Genomic DNA, 15,019 nt, shown 5'->3' with positions numbered 1-15,019 from the left:
TAACTGATCCAGACTTTCTTCATTAGTAAGTCATGCAATCCCAGGAATCAGTCTGGTAAAGATTTGTTGTAGTCCCTCCACAGGTACAATCTAGTCTGAAGATCTCAACATCAAGTAGGTGCCCTCAAACTCTAGCCTTTTCTCAGGAAGACTCTGATTTCAGGATGTCATGGAAGCAAGGGAGGAGGCCAATCTGATCATAATACTAATGCCAGGTTTATGCTTCTAACTACTCTTCCATACAGGACATCTCTGCAGGAGTTTCTCAGGGTACTGTCTGAGGTTCAACCATCTTAATCTGCTTCGTCAAGGGCCTTTCTTCCCTCGCAAGGACAAGAGGTGGGTACGCTTGCTGATAATTGCATGATATTCAGTACCATCACAACCCCTCAGATACGGAAACAAGCTCAGATCAATTGCAACCAGATGGACAATATCCACATTTGGGCTGACAAGTGACACGTAACATTCATGCCACAAGTGCCAGGCAATGATTACCTCCAACAAGAATGAACCTAACCATTGTCCTATTATGACACAGTGGTGAACCCCTCAGTTAATTAAACCAAACACCCAGAAAAGCTCACCTCGCCTAGTAATCTGTTAAAATATATGAGTGACAGAGAACTCCCAAATTCCACTATTTAAAGAAAATAATATCAATTTATTTTTTAACTCCAAAAGTGAACATTAAACAACTATTCACAACTTTAAGCCCCCACCTTTCCCTTAACTGCTTATTATCTGCCTCCAACTAGATAACAAAATACTGTTTCCAACACCACACTTATTAAAATTACATCAACTTAATTTCAAAACTAAACAGTGACTGACATCGGTGTCTTTCTTCTTTCCCTGGGTCGTCATCCTCTTTTTACTGTGCATGTTTCATATGAAAAAGGTACCTCTGATAGAGTGTGTTTCAATCTTTTGGATCTCACACACATACATACACACAACGGCAGTTACTCTGTCTAACTTTCAAAATGCCTTCTTCTTTTTATACCCCTTTTTTATTGGCACAACAATAAATCCAAACTCGACTGTGTTTTAGCATCCTGGGGCATATTTAAACTGATTGATTAAATTCAAATTGTTGTCAAAACAGCAACCAACTCAGGTATCTATTTCATAGCCAAATGTTACTATTTTCAATTTTCCAGTACACTGAGATTGCTAGCTAGTCATATGACAGATGCTTGTAAGCTCTCAGTGCAAAACAGCATTCACTCTCTCAAAGGTACAGTACACATCTTCAATTTCTTAACAGTCCCATGACATTCAATGGCAACTGAACTGGACTACCTGATAAATATTTTGTGTACAAGAGTAGGTCAGTAGTTGCGAATCTTACGGCAAGTAACTCACCTCCTGACTACCTAAAGCCTGTTCACCATCCAAAAAGTACAAATCAGACGTGTGATAGAATCTTCCCACTTGCCTGAATGAGTGTAGCTCCAACACTCAAATCTTGACACCAACTAAAACAAAGCAGTCAACTTGATTTGCACCATATCCAAACATCTACTTCCTCAACTACCACCAACAGTATTAGCAGTCAACATTCTCTCTAAGCTGTACAGCTGCTCCAAGGGTCCATGCATGCCTTAGAAAGCACATTCCAAACCCATGTCCACTACCATCTAGAAGGATAAGTGTAGTAGGTACATTTGAAAACCACAAACTGAAATTCCTTTCCCAACCTCTTATCAGCCTGGATTCAAAATATATCACCATTCCTTCAGCGTTGTTGGTCAAAATCCTGGAACTCCTTTCCCAATAGCTCTGTGGGTATACCTACACTGTGGGAAGCAGCGATTCAAGAAGGCAGCTCACTACCACCTTCTCAAAGGCAACTGGGGATGGACAATAAATGCTGGCCAGCTGGCAAAGTTGCATCCCTTGAATAACAGAAAGATATTCACCAGTCTGACATGTAGCTGCTGGCGGAGCATTTGACCCTGTGGGATTGGAGCTTGTTGTTTGTATTGGGCAGGTTTGTAAAGTGATGGATCCATCATTCCACCCATAGGGGGCATCACTGTGCTGTACGGTGGTCTGTTCGGCATCATTTTAGAGAAAGAAGGCCGCACAGATCTGTATGGAATTGTATCCAACCTGGGTCCACCTATATAAAACAAAATATTGGTTAAAACATAAAGTAAGATTATTTTTAGTTTTACTGTCTTGTACTTTGCATATGAACTTCAACAAGTATGCACCAAGCAACTAAATGATGGAAAAAAAACTGCATTTGAATATTGAACCCAAGAATTCGGATTTGTTGACCACCAGCCTACACAGACACAATGTTAAGAGATCACCTTGAAAGCTTAAAGCTGTTTTAAATGCGAGTCCATGTCAGAGACGCAAACTTAATTTATCACTCTTTCTGATACACTTCTTGGTGCCTGCTCCTGGTAAAAGCTTTCACTGATCAGATGAATAGAGAATCATCAAACAGCAAGCAAAAATGTAACGATGGACTTACAATTTATGGGTGTCCAATCTAACGAGGACCAGCTTGACATTTTTCAATGCCTTTGAAAATGGGAGAAATATACTCCTGCTGCTGTTAATGATAAGACTTATAAGAACACTTACAAATAAAATCTCTGTTTTATTCCACAATGGTGTTTTGACTTGTGTTGCTTTTTCTCATGCTTCAAAGTACACAAAATCAAAGACAACCTGGATAATTTAATCCTTTAGATATAAAAATGTAGGATGAAAAGATTTTCTTGACTTCCTACTCTCCCAAATAGCAACAAAGGTACAATGGTGTAAAAAAAAACCTATTATTTACTGGCTTTAAAATTGGCTGTTTATCTACATTTTACATAATTCTTTCTTGAACTATCACAGTAAACACAGAAAAATTTATATCTTGCTCTCCTTTTACTTTACATCCACGAACATTTCAGATAGCCCCTGAAAAGGCAATGATTCTTCTAGATTTATGGATAGTGAAATGATTGTGTTAGGGATTGATGATGTCTAAGTTTCCACAAAGAATGCCCACTTATCATAAGTAGCATAGTTGACAAGGTATCACAATTAATGTTTCACAATTGAATGCAGTTGCACAATTAAAAAAAAAATCTCTAAAATGAACTTCTTCATTTCAAAGTATAAAGTAGTTTTATACAATGCAGTGTCACGGTTCCTTTGCTTACCTGCCGGTAAAGGCTGATTCTGTGCATATATCCCCACATTAGGCTGTCCATATGGAAGTCTAGTGTAGTGGTTACTTGTCTGATGTGGGATTAGATCAGCAGGAACCGCCCCACCATAGGCAGGTATTCTGTGTGCACTAGATGGCAAATCCAACTATCAATGACAAAGAAAAAAAAAAGTTTTCAAGACTTTCTGCAACATTACCAATAGCTATTGATGCATGGTTTTCAAAGAAAATAACATTGTCAAAAGACTGAAAAATATTTCCTAAAGGCATTGTTTGTCTGCCTAGAGCACACAGACCATAGTAGTTCAAGAGGACAGCTCACCACTGCCTTCTCAAGGACAACTAGGGACATGTAATAAATACTGGCCCAACCAGCAACACCCTCACCCATGAACAAATAAAAAAAATTCCATTCCAAATAATAAATCAGAATTTGACAGTTTCCTCAAGCCAATGCCTTGATCATCGATAATGACTGTTGTTATAATTCTGTTTCAAACTACTATATTAAGATTTTCAATAGCTGAATGACAAGATTTTAAAAGGCCCTAAACAATATTCCAGATCTTGAAGCCACAACAGGTCAGATACGCTTGAAGCCACTTCTGGTATGCCCCCTGGCAGTCTTCAGGGAACCAAAGGTGAGGGGCAGCGAGCAGCAGGCAACCTTCGATTATATTCAGGAGACTTTCCTATAGCAATCCTTGTCAAGACCAATGGAAATGCGGTACAGATAGACCTAGTTTTGGGAAGTAAGGAGGGCCAAGTAGATTAAGTGACAATGGAAGAAGATTTTGGAGTTAATAATTTTTAGGATTACAGTGGAAAAATGACATTAGCATGCCTAAGAATAATCAACTGGCTTTGCTTAGAGAGCTGACTTCAATGCAACAAGAACGGATCGGGGTGCACTGACTGGAACCAAACATTGGCAAGGCAAATGGTAACTGAGCAATTGGCTACCTCAGAAAAACTGTTTCTGACAATGCAGACAACGCTGACTTTCTGCAGCATTTCGGTGTCTGTTTCAGATTTCCAGTTTCAGCAGTATTTTGCTTTTATTTGACAGCTTAGACAGTTAAGATATATTCACTCATAAGTAACAGGTAGGACAACAAACACAGAGCTCTCTGGACCTCAAAGGAATTTGATATTAAGTTAAAGAAAAATGTAACTGAAAACACTGGCCAGATTTTTATACTTCTTCTGTACTGAATGATTCTATAAAATGACCCTCATCAATGACCCTCTCTCCATTATAAAGTCAGAAGTAGGGATTTTCACTGATGACTGCACAATGTTCAACACCATAAGAAATCCCTCAGATACTGAAGCAGTCTTGGTCCACATGCAGATAGACCTGAATGACATCCAGGCTTGGGATGATAAGTAGCAAGTGACATGCACATCACAAAACTGCCAGAAAGTGCTGTTACCAACAGAAACAGTCATTGTGCTATGATATTCACCAGATATTCTGGTCAGTGAATATCACTGACCAGAAACTTAAATGGATCTGCTATATAAATACTATGTTTCTAACAGCAAGTACAAAACTGGGAAGTTTTTGGTAGGAAACTCACCGCCTGGTTTCCAGAGCCTATCCATCCTTGCAAGTCATGAATACATGAGAGTACTCTACTCTATAATTGGGAGATGGTGCCATAGTGGTCATATCACTGTACTAGCAATCCAGAAGTCCAGCCCAATGCTCTGGTGACACTGGTTCAAACCCCACTATGGCAGCTGATGTGATTTAAAACCAATTGATAAACTTAGAATATAAAGCTAGTCACAGTAAGGGTGACCATGAAGCTATCCTTGATGGCTGTAAATGTCCATCTAGTTCACTTACATCCTTAAGGGAAGAACATTTGCCAGCCTTACCTGGTCTGATCTCCATATGATTCCAGAATCACAACTATGTGGCTGATGTAGAATAATTAGTTGGGAAACAAGTGTTACCTCTGACAGTAATATTAACATTTTATGAAAAAATGAAGAAAAGGAAACGCAAGTTTCTTTCAAGCCATATATACCATTCTAATTTGATACTATATCACCATTCCTTCATCGTCACTGTTTCAAAATCCTGGTACTGTGGCAGTTCAAGAAGGCAGCTCACCACCATCTTCTCAAGGACAATAGGGACAGACAATAACCTCTGGCCAAGCCAGCAATGCCCATGTATTAAATAGACTCCCTTCCTCTGAGCACTTTGGGTCAACCTACATCACATGGACTGCATTAGCTCAAGGCAGTGGCTCTGCGACACATTTAAAGGGCAATTATGGATGGACAAATAGCAAAACAGCACCCCACTTCATGAACAATAAAATATAAAACTTCAGAATCTTACAATGGGTCTTACTGCATTTATTGCAAAATTGAATACCTAGACCTTAATTGGGAATTTGGTTCTACCTCACCTCAGATTTACTAGGAGGCAGTCGTTTCTTTCTGGGTGGTTTCTTTTTCTTCTCTTCAGTAGTGTTAGGTTTTTCCAGCTTTGGTGGTTCTGAAGTGTTTTTTTCTGGTTCTGGAATGACTGGCACAGGTGGCTCTTCCTCCTCTGGGGGGAGCGGCAGTGGTTCCAGATAGTAACTACGAGGCTTTGGTTTTAGGTGTGTGTGATACAATAGGAGCCTATGCTGCTCTTCAAATTTGGTCACTTTGCGATCAACACGAACAGTTCCAAACCAGCCCCAAGAAAGAGGAGCAGAGTGCTTCATCCCTTCAAACACATCCCAAGGTGAAATCTTCTGTTTAGTGGAGACCTGTAGCCCCTACACCAAAGTGAATGACACATGTAAGTAGGTGCAATGTACTATTTTTTCGTCCTAGGATTAAATGTTTATGTTGCGCTTGTTAATGGTGTCATTTAAAGTCTATAACAAGCAAAGTTTAAGGGTTGTCAGAGATTTACCTTACCGATAAATCTAGAAACTCATGCCATCCAAATTACCTAAAAACTCACCCACTCCCTCTATCTTAGATCATATTTTGCTCCATTACAACAGAACAAAAAAAAACTTTAAAAAATACATCATAGTCAGTTTGATGCAGGATACTTTAATCTAGTTTCAAGCAAACTCTAAACTCTCAGTTAATGAAGGAATATCAGAACTAGTAGTAATCAAATACTTGCCTCTTTCTTGAATATTGAATCGAAACCAGCAATCTTGTTTCCTTTGGTATCAATTAGAGACCCTTGGGGCTCACAAGTGATGACATCTCTTGTTTGTTTGGGAAGTGGCAACAACTGCCTCACCTTCTCTAAGCTTTCTGATTGTCGGTCCCCAAGCTCTTTCTAGGCCAATTAAAACAAATATAAAAAAAAGAGGGGAGAAAGAAAAGGAGATATAACAATTTTTACTTGCATGCACTTTACAACACAGCTCAACAGTGAAAGGGGAAAGGGTAAATTCTTAAATCTGAAATTTCATTATTTCCTGACCAAGACTGCTGCTCACAGGGTGTGTTATTCAGGAAATCATAGCTTTGGCTTTACATCATTTAATTAAAAGGACTGAAAACCAAAGTCTGCAATCTTGGCTAACACTCCTCAACGCAAACATTTGATCAAGGAATCAACATAAAGGAGACTAAAATTTCAAACTCATCAGAATACCTCATTTATTGTTTTATAAGTGCTGATTCATCTGTTGTGCACTATTTGCATTTTTGTGATACCACTATATCTCTAGATTTTTGTTAGTGTCACTGTGGCAGAAATGGGTCACTTTGTAAATTGCTCTGCTAATTGCAGGGAACAGGTTTTACTCCACTGAGACAGCAAATTTCAAACCCCTTTCACGCGACGGGTAAACAGTTCTACCCTGAGTTTCTTTACAAGATTCATGTAGGCTCTCATTCTCCTCCATAGTGCCCTGGGAAAGTGGAGATCAAGCAAAAATCCCTGAAAGTAATGGATCAAAAGGCCCTTGCATATCAATTTGCAGCATGTTGGTACAGATTTGAAGAATTGATTATAAGACACCAAAAAGCTGCTTTAGTCAGAGAATGACAAATAAATATCGCCGTTGGGAGTGTATCACTTTGTTACTTAGAGACTGCAGGCAAGATTTCTTTCACCCCGAGAATAAGTTAAATTGCCTGCATATCAGAAGGACTCATGTCAATTCAGTCAAGCTACACCTTAAATTGGAAGCACACTAGCTTTCAGAGCGACACTCCTTCATCAGGTGATTGTGGAGGGCTCGATCGTAACACAGAACTTATAGCAAAAATTTACAGTGTGATGTAACTGAAATTATACATTGAAGAATTGATTGTCTGTTAAGCCTTTCATCTGTTAGAATACAGTGATAATTTCACTTCTTTGCAGAGTTACATTGCACTATGCTCAAAAACTGCATACATTCATGTAGAACTCTGAGCTCAAAAACTGCATGAATTTATGTAAAACTCGGTTATCTCACTTTTTAGATTAGAAGCAATCTAAACATCAGGTCAGCGACAGAGAACACAGGGGGCTAACACCTTCAACATATTGTCTAGCTACCACCATTGTCAACAGCTAACCCGAGAATGCAACTTTTAAAAAAAAGAGTTTTGTGATTTACACATGAAAGAAGTGAAACTATCATGGTATTCTGACAGATGAAAGGCTTAACAGACAATCAATTTTTCAATGTATAATTTCAGTTACATCACACTGCAAATTTTTGCTATAAATTCTGTGTTACGATCGAGCCTTCCACAATCACCTGATGAAGGAGCGTCGCTCCGAAAGCGAGTGTGCTTCCAATTAAACCTGTTGGACTATAACCTGGTGTTGTGTGATTTTTAACTTTGTACACCCCAGTCCAACTTTGGCACCTCCAAAGCCTTAAATTATATGTCCAGTTCTGGTCACTAAGGGACAATCAAAGTCTGGAGGTGATTCACAGAAGTTGACCAAAATTACCCCATTGATTAAATATACGTAAAGCAAAAACTTTTATTTCCTGTAATAAGATGGGCATATAGAGTACAAAACACTGCAGAAATTATTTTTGCATTAATGGAAGGAGGTGCTTATATACAGGTTGAAAAATAGATACAAATACAAATTAAACAACAGAACTAAAGTACAGCTTAAATCAGCAAAACAACATTTTGTTTTGTCATACATTACAGACTGAAAAACATGTGATACAGATTTAGAAAGTAATGGAGCTAACATTGTGGAAATGCTGAAGAAGCAGCTTAATGCTGAGAGTACTGAAGGTTGTTTACAATGAACTAGGAAAGGTTGACTTGTTTCCTTCATCAATAGCAATATTGTGTAAACTTGCTTTACTATTTCTACAAGATGTTTAGGAACAAAGGATAAAAGATTTTACCCTGAGTTTTTTTACAAGGTTCATGTAGGCTCGCTTGTTCTCCTCCATACTGCCTTGTGAGATGCTTGACATGTCTGCTGCCAGAGTTCCATTAACCAATACACTGAGCATATCCAGGACTGTAGTGAACAGCTCACTGGGAAACAAGACAGTTTATTCTCAGGGACATTTCACAGCAATGTATATATACAATGTATACACCATGATGCCTACTCCAACATGGGAACCTCCGAAACATCCACTTTCTTCCTCAATCGAGGATTCCCCAACACCCCCATTTTGACAGGGCCCTCAACTGGGTCCGACCCATCTCCCACGCTTCGGCTCTCACCCCACCCCCTTCCCTCCTGCAACAGAAATAATGGTTTTTCCTTGTCCTTACCTCCCATCCCACCAGCATCCACAGCCAGAAGATCATCAGCCACAATTTCCACCACCTCCAGACACATATTCCCCTCCCCTCCTTTATCTGCCCTCTGCAGAGACCATTCCCTTCAGGACACAATGGTCCATTCTTCCTTCACTCCCAACATTCCCCCAAGGCACCTTCCCCTGCAATCACCCAAGGTGTAACACTTGCCTATTTACCTCCTCCTGCCTTAGTAGCCAAGAGCCCAAACATTGCTTCCAGGTGAAGAAGCATTTTACTGGTACTTCACACAATCTAGTCTACTGCATTCGCTGTTTACAATGTGATCTCTTCTACACTAGGGAAACAAAGCATAGACTGGGCAATAGCTTCTCAGAACACCTACATTCTACCCGCAAAAATGACCCTGAGCTTCCAGTTGCCTGCCACGTCAACACACCACCCTGTTCCCTGGCCAATATCCAGGTCTCAGGCTTGCTGCAGTGCTCCAGCGAAGCTTAGCGAAAACTGGAACAGCACCTCATTTTCTGCTTAAATACCCTGCAGTCTTCTGGACTCAGTTTCGAGTTCAATAACTTTAGGGCTTGAACTCTCCTATGTCCTAGCCCCATCCCCACACACCAGGACTTGTTATCACACAGGTTATTACACACAACCCACTGTTTGATGCTAACAGTCTCCATTAATAGCTATGCACCCTCCTAGCCAGATCATTATTCACTCTTTTGTCTGTCCAACTGTTCTCTCTTTTTAGGCTCTATCGCTACCTTTCATTCATTCCTTACCCACTCCCTCCATCCTACCTTTTGCATTAATACCAACGTTTTCCTATCTATCATCAGTTCTGAGGAAGGGTCACTGGACCCAAAACGTTAACTCTGATTTCTGTTCACAGATACTGCCAGACCTGCTGAGCTTTTCTATCAACCTCTGTTTTTGTATATACAAAATGTGTTGGCTCCAAATGAGCTTCACACATGAACACCGATGGTTATAAGATAGAAATTAAGGTTAAGAATCAAAGATATGTTTTCTCCTTTGTAACACAATGTCAAAAGAAGCTGTAGAAAACCCAATTCTAACAAACCACAAATAATTCAGCAGAGATCAAACAAACCTCACATCTAAGAATATCTTGGCTTATACAACTCACCTAATCAAAAATTAAACTTGCTGAATTGTCACTGAAGTTCTGCAAGCAAACTTGAAAATATACTGATTCTTTCACTGTTTAAGTAAACAAACTGACCACCATGCTTTACGGTAAGAACAAGAACATACTGCATTTACTGGAAATCTGAAATAAAACTAAAGGTTGAAATACTCAGCAGTCCTAGCATCATCTGTGGAAAGACAAACAGAGTTAACAACTTTAATTTCCTCAATACTATGAAAGATCAGTGATCTCAAAAACCCACTCGATTTCTCTTACCACTGAGGCTACCACACTTGTTGAATATTTCCAGCAATTTCATACTACCTGGAAGCTCTGCATACAACATTCTATAGCTATCAATCCTTATAGTGCATGCAAAATGCAGCACAGCAGAGATACCAGTCCACAAGTTATTTCAGAAAAGTCAGAGAATTGCATGGCTTTATTATTTACCAAACCGCTGAAAATGGCAGGAGAAGCAGCAGCTGCATTGCTAGAAGCTTCAGAACATAAGTAACTATGGTGCATACTTGTTGGACTGCATGTCAACTGTTCCACTGCTAATTATGTCCAAGAGAAGAACAGCCCATTCAGTGGTGCCCTGTGTGCTACGTTGGACAGTATCGAACATCCCACCTACCTGAGAAGTAAATCAGAAACAAAAACATGCAATGAGTGATTATCCTTTCAAAATCTATTGGCTCTCAGCACTGAATTTAATCAAACCGTAGGTTCAGTTGATCCTACAATTAAACATTTGACTGAAAGCAATTAGAAAATATGAGGCGTTGGTGACCTTGTGGTATTATTGGTAGACTGTTAGCCCAGACACCCAGGTAATGCTCTTGGGACCGAGGTTTGAATCCTGCCACAGCAGACGATGGAATTTACGTTCAATATAATTAAGAGTCTAATTTTGTCCATTAACCCAATGTCAATTGCCAGAAGTACCTATCTGGTTCAATAATATCCTTAAGGAAAGGAAACTGCCAGCTTTATCTGATCTGGACTACATGTGGCTCTAGATCCATAGTGGTGCAGTTGGCTCTTAACTCCTCTCTGGGATGGACAATAAATGCTGGCCTAGCCACCAATGCCCTCACCCAAGAATGAATAAACATAAAACTGACTCAATTTCCAAAGGTAAACTTTGCCATTCAGTTACTGAGTAAAAGATATTCAGAGGACCAGAGTAAGTGACCATTTCGCCTGGCTCCTTAATGAGACAGAAAGTATTGACCTAATACTGAGGCCAGTGATACATCCAAATCAATTTTTAAATAATCCTGCAATCAATGAATGTTTTCACGAGCAGTAGTGCTTGAGCTGAAAGTAGCTTGAATCTGTTCTGAAGCATGGAAGTTTAGTTGCAAATTAAGCATATGTTAAGTTAAAAGGCTAAACTCAGCCCTAGACCAATAGGAAAGACAGAACAACACCACAATGAATACAAATGCAAACTGAATTGTAGTTTACTAACTGATAGGCATTTGAGCAAACAAAGGGCTCTAATTTGAGCCCTTTGATTCCTGACGAAGGGCTCCCGTCCAAAATGTAGATTTTCCTGCTCCTCAGATGCTGCCTGACCTGATGTGCATTTCCAGCACCACTCTAATCTTGGCTCTAATTTGAGCCAAGCAGACTTGGTACAAGACAATTTTCTGAAGTAGTGGTGGATACAGCATAGATTCATTTAATATCATTTCATTAATACAGGTTACATAATTGAATTTTTCAATGCAGTACTTTTGACACGCTGGAAATGTTGCACATGATTTAACATTTTTCTGTGGCCCACTATCATCGTGGATGAAGAAATAATATGTTCAAAGTAACAGCCATTGTTCTTTACTTGTTTTGATTAGATTAGATTACATTACATTACAGAGTGGAAACAGGCCCTTCGGCCCAACAAGTCCACACCGCCCTGCCGAAGCGTAACCACCCATACCCCTACATCTACCCCTTACCTAACACTACGGGCAATTTAGCATGGCCAATTCACCTGACCTGCACATCTTTGGACTGTGGGAGGAAACCGGAGCACCCGGAGGAAACCCACGCAGACACGGGGAGAACGTGCAAACTCCACATAGACAGTTGCCCGAGGTGGGAATTGAACCCGGGTCTCTGACGCTGTGAGGCAGCAGTGCTAACCATAATATATATATATATGGTTTAGACCATAATATATAAAATTCATTAAATTACAAAAATTAAGGCAGAGAGACTGCTCATTCCTGTAACTGAAGTTTGTAATTAAGAAGGAATTAAAAATTACAGTTATAGTAGTTTATAGCACAGAAAAAAAAAGGTCCTTTAGCCCATTGAGTCTGCACTGGTCAAAACAAACAGCAAACCTTTCTAATCCCACTTCCCAGCACTTGGCTCATAGACCTTTATGCCTTGGCATTATAAATGCACATCTGCCTCTCCCATCCTTGCAGGCACATAGCCTCAGGTTCCCACCACTGTCTGGGTGAATTTTATTTCCTCACATCCCATCCAAACTTCCTGCCCCTTACCTTAAGTCAATGTCCAATGTTCGCTGATCTCTCCTTTGGGGTAAAAGTTTCTTCCTGTCTACCCTAAATATTTCCCTATAATTTTATATATCTCAATCATGGCCCCTCTCAGTCTTCTTTGATTTAAGGAATGCAATTCTGGCCTACCAATCTCTCTTAAGTAGTAAAACTCACAGGCTAAAAACATACTGGTAAATTTCCTCTGAATCGTCCCGGTGCAATCTAATGAAGAATCATATAGACTCAAAAAGTTAGCTTGCTTTGTTTCACCATGGATGCTGCCTGACCTGCTGTGATCTCCAGCAGTTTTTTTGTTTTCAGTTCAGACTCTTGCATTGAATAAAGAACAGTACAGCAAGAACAGGTCCTTCAGCCCACCAAGCCGACACGAACACAACATACCATTTATTATGGACCAGGCCAGCCCACTGAAAACATTTCACGAAGGTAGCCTAGACGCTAACTTTGCTAGTTGTTTAAGCCAGTGTACAGCGGATATTCTAGGAGAGAATCAGCTGGTCAAATCAGATCGTTTTAAACAAAACAGAATTTATTTACAAGATTACGGAATGAAACACAAAGAATAGAAAACAGAATACCAAATAATCTATCCTATCCAAAAATCCAACAGATCATCCCACTTAATGATGCTGTTCCAAAATACTTGTAACAATCCCCATAAATACCCCTTGGCATAAAAGGTAAAATCAAACACAAGTTCTTATAGGCAAGGAAGAGAAAGAGAAAGAACCAGCCTGCACTTGCTTTTCAATTCTAGCAGCTTTTCACACTACTACTGCTAAAACCAAACCAGAGAATAGCTGAGCTGGGAGAACTGGCCACTCCCCTTTCATCATACAAGCTTTTTTAAAGACTTGAAAGCCTTCTGCCTGAGGCAACATCTATTAGTTGTAAACAAATTGGCCCTAAAATCCATGCAAACTCAGACTTTTTGGAATCTGTGTCATTTACAACCTCTCTGGAAAAAAAAACCCCAAGGGCAGCATATCCTTGTTAAAGGAGCAGCTTCGTCACACATTCGAAACTAAAAACTTTTGCCTTTACATGATACGTATCCCTCTATTTCCAGCCTATTCATATATCGATCAAGATGTCTCCCAAACACTGCTATTGTATCTGCCTCCATTGATATTGTTATGATTTGGGAGTTTCCACATTTTTTTAAGAAAAGTAATACATTCCAAGTATTGGGTTTTAAAGCAATGCATGAAACAAAAGGTGGTTGTACCTCACCAAATATTTTAAAAACAATATGCACTCTACAGGAATCATTGAATACATCATACCCTGGGACAGGTATTGCTTTGCAGAAGTCTTCCCATCAGGTTGTGAACATGGAGACTAGAACATTCACATTCAAAATAAAGTCTTTTCCCGATCAAAGTGACATAATTAGTGCGTAATAAGTTTAAGAAAAACAAAACAGAAAGGCAGGGAATGTAAATGAAATGAAGCAATGCCCAAATGTAAACCAGAAAGAAAATGAATGAACAACAAAGGTTAGAGAGAGACCACTCTGGCTGTAAGGCAAAGTACTTAAAAATAATTTCTCTTTAAACAAGCCTTACAAGATTTAAGCGGAGTTTCAGAGCTTCATGCATCATCTGTTTGGCTTTGCAGTCATCCTGGTACTGATCTTCACGCCAATTTGTTACAATCTGAGAAGAGAAAACAATATGATTATTGAATTTATCTGCTGGTGATCAGTTAGTTAGCACCATTCTTTCCACAAATTGATCTTCTGTCAGAATGATACGGTTATTTCATAAGAAACTCAGCTATTTAGATATCAATAAAGTTTTCAAAAACAGGTAAAGGTATTTGAGAATTCAAATACAGCTTTTATACAAGAAATTAAGCTAAATTCTTTGAACCCTTCATATTACCTTTAATCCTTGTAGGGCTTTTCACAGTACAATATTGGAAATGCCTTCGGCACTAAATTTCACATAATTCTTCAAGGTTTGAAAGGAATCACATTTCAAATCCAACTGAAGTCTAGAATATACTGCATTCGTGCACTTACTCAAATCAGTAAAATGTGAAATTCAAAATCCTATTCTTTATTTCAGTAAACTCATATGTTAGGATAATCGAGATATTTGAGCTCACTATCCCCATTTTGGTTTTTAAAAAGCCTGGTTAAGTACACAAGGTTTCGACTCTTGATCCTGTTGGAAAGTGCATTTGTTTGGATACTGGATGAAGTCAAAACTTGACTTAGCTGTATTCCATTCTACACTTACTCACTATAGACTCATGCATTAAAATGGCACTTGGTTGAGGCAGTAGATGCAGTTGGAGCTCATTAACATTTCCATTAAAGAGAATGTTTTCAGGATCTGATAATCAACAAAACAGGAGACAAATTCCTTGAAGTGGTAGAACAAAATAAAATTCTGAAGTTGTTACATC

General features: G+C 39.2%; 1 protein-coding gene across 1 annotated transcript in view; it reads right to left on the bottom strand.

Annotated features, from left to right (window-relative positions):
- The window catches only part of med12 (mediator complex subunit 12), a 184,903-nt gene that overhangs the window by 22,404 nt on the left and 147,480 nt on the right, over positions 1–15,019 (bottom strand). Inside the window, exons 32-38 of the mRNA XM_072595208.1 lie at positions 14,173–14,262; positions 10,589–10,698; positions 8,533–8,668; positions 6,333–6,494; positions 5,614–5,970; positions 3,177–3,330; positions 1,926–2,128 (exon numbers count right to left, since the gene is read on the bottom strand). Of these exons, the coding sequence (XP_072451309.1) occupies positions 1,926–2,128; positions 3,177–3,330; positions 5,614–5,970; positions 6,333–6,494; positions 8,533–8,668; positions 10,589–10,698; positions 14,173–14,262 (1,212 nt within the window). The remainder of the gene's footprint in view (positions 1–1,925; positions 2,129–3,176; positions 3,331–5,613; positions 5,971–6,332; positions 6,495–8,532; positions 8,669–10,588; positions 10,699–14,172; positions 14,263–15,019) is intronic.

This window comes from Chiloscyllium punctatum, chromosome 25 (genome assembly GCF_047496795.1).
Source record: "Chiloscyllium punctatum isolate Juve2018m chromosome 25, sChiPun1.3, whole genome shotgun sequence".
In the NCBI taxonomy this organism is placed as follows: Eukaryota; Metazoa; Chordata; class Chondrichthyes; order Orectolobiformes; family Hemiscylliidae; genus Chiloscyllium; species Chiloscyllium punctatum.
The sequence above is the reverse complement of the archived record's forward strand: the minus strand, read 5'-3'. Positions and strand labels throughout refer to the sequence as shown.